Source organism: Myotis davidii, unplaced genomic scaffold (genome assembly GCF_000327345.1).
Source record: "Myotis davidii unplaced genomic scaffold, ASM32734v1 scaffold3313, whole genome shotgun sequence".
Taxonomy (NCBI): Eukaryota; Metazoa; Chordata; class Mammalia; order Chiroptera; family Vespertilionidae; genus Myotis; species Myotis davidii.
In genome coordinates, this window is record NW_006284108.1 from 8,966 (window position 1) to 14,175 (window position 5,210).

The 5,210-nt window shown below is 41.6% G+C and overlaps 1 protein-coding gene across 1 annotated transcript in view; it reads right to left on the reverse strand.

Annotated features, from left to right (window-relative positions):
- Window positions 1-722: 722 nt before the first annotated feature.
- The window catches only part of LOC102756903 (zinc finger protein 211-like), an 8,902-nt gene continuing 4,414 nt past the window's right edge, over window positions 723-5,210 (reverse strand). The window contains 2 exon segments of the mRNA XM_015568347.1: window positions 723-962; window positions 964-2,318. Of these exon segments, the coding sequence (XP_015423833.1) occupies window positions 807-962; window positions 964-2,318 (1,511 nt within the window). The 3' untranslated portion in view covers window positions 723-806.

Consider the following 5,210-nt stretch of genomic DNA (forward strand, 5'->3'; position numbering starts at 1 on the left):
GCATTGATAAGGCTTTTCTCGCATATGGACTTTCTTATGACAATGAAGATTGTGCTTACTGGTAAAAGATTTTTGACATTCACTGCATTGATAAGGCCTTTCTCTAGTATGATTTCTCTGATGATATTGGAAACCTATTCTACTTTTAAAACATTTCCCACATTCAATGCATTTATAAGGCATTTCTCCTGAATGAACTCTCTGATGACGACGAAGGTTAGTCTTTCTGGGAAAAGATTTTCCACATTCACTGCATTCATAAAGCTTTTCTCCAGTGTGACGTCTCTGATGATATTGCAGACCACTGCTACTTTTAAAAGATTTCCCACATTCACTGCATTGATAAGGCTTTTCTCGCATATGGACTTTCTTATGACAATGAAGATTGTGCTTACTGGTAAAAGATTTTTGACATTCACTGCATTGATAAGGCCTTTCTCTAGTATGATTTCTCTGATGATATTGGAAACCTATTCTACTTTTAAAACATTTCCCACATTCAATGCATTTATAAGGCATTTCTCCTGAATGAACTCTCTGATGACGACGAAGGTTAGTCTTTCTGGGAAAAGATTTTCCACATTCACTGCATTCATAAAGCTTTTCTCCAGTGTGACGTCTCTGATGATATTGCAGACCACTGCTACTTTTAAAAGATTTCCCACATTCACTGCATTGATAAGGCTTTTCTCGCATATGGACTTTCTTATGACAATGAAGATTGTGCTTACTGGTAAAAGATTTTTGACATTCACTGCATTGATAAGGCCTTTCTCTAGTATGATTTCTCTGATGATATTGGAAACCTATTCTACTTTTAAAACATTTCCCACATTCAATGCATTTATAAGGCATTTCTCCTGAATGAACTCTCTGATGACGACGAAGGTTAGTCTTTCTGGGAAAAGATTTTCCACATTCACTGCATTCATAAAGCTTTTCTCCAGTGTGACGTCTCTGATGATATTGCAGACCACTGCTACTTTTAAAAGATTTCCCACATTCACTGCATTGATAAGGCTTTTCTCGCATATGGACTTTCTTATGACAATGAAGATTGTGCTTACTGGTAAAAGATTTTTGACATTCACTGCATTGATAAGGCCTTTCTCTAGTATGATTTCTCTGATGATATTGGAAACCTATTCTACTTTTAAAACATTTCCCACATTCAATGCATTTATAAGGCATTTCTCCTGAATGAACTCTCTGATGACGACGAAGGTTAGTCTTTCTGGGAAAAGATTTTCCACATTCACTGCATTCATAAAGCTTTTCTCCAGTGTGACGTCTCTGATGATATTGCAGACCACTGCTACTTTTAAAAGATTTCCCACATTCACTGCACTGATAAGGCTTTTCTCCTGTGTGAACTCTCTGATGACGACGAAGTGCAGTGCTCTTGGTAAAAGATTTCCCACATTCACTGCACTCATAAGGCCTTTCTCCAGTATGAACTCTCTGATGATATTGGAGGCCATTGCTACTGGTAAAAGCTTTCCCACATTCACTACACTTATGAGGCCTCTGTCCAGTGTGCAAAACTGCATGATCACCTAGGCTATTACTACTGCTAAAAGCTTTGCCACATTCACTGCACTGATATGGCCTTTCTCCAGGGTGAACTCTCTGATGACGACGAAGGTCAGTGCTTCTGGGAAAAGATTTCCCACAATCATTGCATTCATAAGGCCTTTCTCCACTGTGAACTCTCAGATGATAACGGAGGCCATTTCTACTGGTAAAACCTTTCCCACATTCAGAACACACAAAGCACTGACTTCCTGCATGGACATCCTTTTCCTGAAAAAACATGTGGTTGCAACTAATGTCTGTCTTACATTCTTTTCTGGTGTAATAATTTCTTCTCCTTTGAAACATCATCCCACATGTCGGAATAGCATTTGGACTGATCCTGGTCTGAGTAGCCTTTAGGTGGAGATGTCCTGTCTTGGTAAGGACACCCTGCCCAACCTCCCCGCATGTGAAACGATTCTGGGACACATTGAAATTGCAGCTGTTTGCAAGTGAGATCCTGTCCACACCTCTAATGAAAGTGTCTCTCATATGCTGCTGGTGTAATTGTGCACTGAAATAAAATCCTTGTGAACATGCCCCACACCTCAACAGTATCTGTCCGTGTTGTGTTCCCTGCCCCTCCATCACGTGGAAAATATTTCCCAAGACTAGTCCACAACTCTCACAGGGGTGACTCTTCTGGGAAGACAAGGTTAACTTGGGATTCCTTGCCTTTGACATTCCTACAAAAACGTTCTCTTCAGTCACTGCCTCCAAAATATCTGCTCCACAGCAGCAACCTAAACAAAAGGAAAAGCTGGTGAAGTACATGTTGACCTTATAAAAACAGAATGCCTTCACAAGTGTTTATCTATTATGATCTGAATATGATTCCATAGAATGATTTTCAAGACAAGTGAGTTAGACTCTGAGGAAATGGCTGTTATACATAATGTGGCCCGAAAGGTCTATGGATGATGAAAATCTCACCAAGGTAGGGGGGTGGGGGGCGGGGAGGGATACAGACGCAAAGGATGAGACACAAAGAAGAGAGGCAGGATGTTCTAGTTCTTCCTCCACAAATGGATTCCTTTAGGACCTTTCATGTGAGTCTGTGTAGGATAATTTCAGTGGCTCAAATCCATAAAAATCAACTGTATTAGAGCACATGATGTTCAATGTCAATATAATAATACACATGCACTCTCAGGCTCTGCATGTATGGACCAATGTTGGACTGCAGGAAAGAGAGAGGCGTGAAAGAGGTAGAGGTGCAAAGTTTAGAGAGATTAGGTTATTCATGGGCTGGGAATCTGAATAGAATGATCAGTATTAAAAGTGAGTCCTTGGCAAAATGTCAATATTAAGCAAGAAGAAGTAGAATTGGGTGAGGAGTGAGCAATGGCAACAAAATACTGTTGACTAAAATGGGTTCCTAGTTATGAATGTAACAAAGTCCAGGCATGAAAACTGCCCCCACAGCCCTTCAACCAAGGAATGAGTTCGTCTGGGTCTACCCGGTCATTGATAAAGTCATGTTTCTTCTGTAATACACAAAGGATTCTGCCTGTTACATCCCAGTTGAGCCATTTGGTGGGATAAATGAAGCAAATCTTTGTTTTAAATATATTTTTATTGATTTCAGAGAGGAAGGGAGAGGGAGAGAGAGAGAGAAACATCGATGATGAGAGAGAATTGTAGATTGGCTGCCTCCTGCATGCCCACCCCCCACTAGGGAACGAGCCCACAACCCAGGCATATGCCCTGAACGGGAATCATACCCGTGACCTTCTGGTTCACAGTTCAATGCCCAACCACTAAGTTAAGCTGGCCTGGCAATGATGCAAATCTTAAAAGAAAAACTGAAAAGATGGATCATCAGCACTGTGGTAGGAGAACAAAACACAAATGAGATCACAGGAAAAAGACGTATGAGAGTGACATAAGCAAGATGGCAGGATCAGAGATAGAGAACTATTCCCCATTCCAGAGTAAGTAGACAGCTATCCATGAACAAAAAAACACCCCCACAGAATATGGGAATAAGACTATAATAAAAACAAACAGTAATATAGAACACCAAATAAAGGAGAACTAAATAGAAAGGATGACAGGAAATCGGGTGAACAAACATATTTGAAGATACATATGGTCAAACAAAAGGGTGAGAGTTACATCTAGCAGCCACTGTGCTTCTGCTCTGTAGCCTGTTCTTCAAAAAACAGTGGGGGAAAAATTTTTTTTAAAAAAAACAAAGAATGCCCTGTGCAGTATGGCTCAGTTTATTGGAACATCGTCCTGTGTATCCAAGGGTTTTTGATTCATTTCCCAGTCAGGGCACATATCAGTATGTGGGTTCCATTTCCAGTTATGGTGTGCAGAAGGCAGCAATTGATGTATCTCCCTCACACGGATGTTTCTCTCTCTCTCTCTCTCTCTCTCTCTCTCTCTCTCTCTCTCTCTCTCCCTCTCTCTTCCTCTCTACAATTGATGTCTCTCCCTCACACGGATGTTTCTTTCTTTCTCTCTCTCCCCTCTCTCTCTCTCTCTCTCTCTCTCTCTCTCTCTCTCTCTCTCTCTCTCCATCTCTCTTCCTCTCTATGTGAAAGGTATATATATATAAAAGCGCAGCAACCGAATGGTGGAACAACCAGAGCGACTGGTTGACCAGTTGCTATGATGTACACTGGTCACCAGGGGGCAAATGCTCGGCGCAGGAGCTGCTCCCTGGTAGTCGCTGTTCTCCCACAGTGGGAGCAGCCACTAGCAGGCCCAGGGTGAGGCGGAGTCTATGAACCTATCAGATACCTGAGAATTCAGACTCTGTGCTGACCTTCCATGTAGGCCCTTTAAGGTGTAGAAAGTCCACAGGGAGCTGGTATAAGTGGATGGCAAGAGAGGATTTGACTTGGACCCCCAAGGAGGCTGTCCTGATAGCTAAGGATCCTAAAGCATGGCACCTCTGAACATCGTCAATGGCATCACTGACCTGGCATCACACATCATGGAAATTCACCGAGTGGCTTTGGGGTGCAAAGATCTCTGCCAGGTTCCTCCAGGACACAGGACATGCCTTTACCCAAGACTTTACCCCAACATATCAGCTCAGACTAATTTCCTCATTCAGCAGCTGCACAGAGGGCGGGTCTAGAGCCACTCAGCTGACCAGGATGAGCGGTGCTCCCACAATGAGCAGATCCCCGCAGGCTACGTCCCCAACCAGTGCACAAATCTGTGCCCCGGGCCTCTAGTAACAAATAAATACATAAGAATTTCAAGGCAGCCAAACATACAACAGCACTCAAAAAAGTCTAGACCAGTGATGGCGAACCTTTTGAGCTCGGCGTGTCAGCATTTTGAAAAGCCCTAACTTAACTCTGGTGTCGTGTCACATATAGAAGTTTTTTGATATTTGCAACCATACCAAAAAAAGACTTTTATATTTATTTTATATATTTAAATGCCATTTAACAAAGAAAAATCAACAAAAAAATGAGTTTGCGTGTCACCTCTGACATGAGTGTCATAGGTTCACCATCACTAACCTAGTGACACCTTTTTTTTTAAGGCTCTTTTATCTATTGATAGACTTGCCAGTAACTTCTTATTTACTGTGATAAAGAAATGTACACATATTTTATTTTTAACACTGTGGGAATTCTTAAATCAGAGGGGATTAAAATTTTTATAGA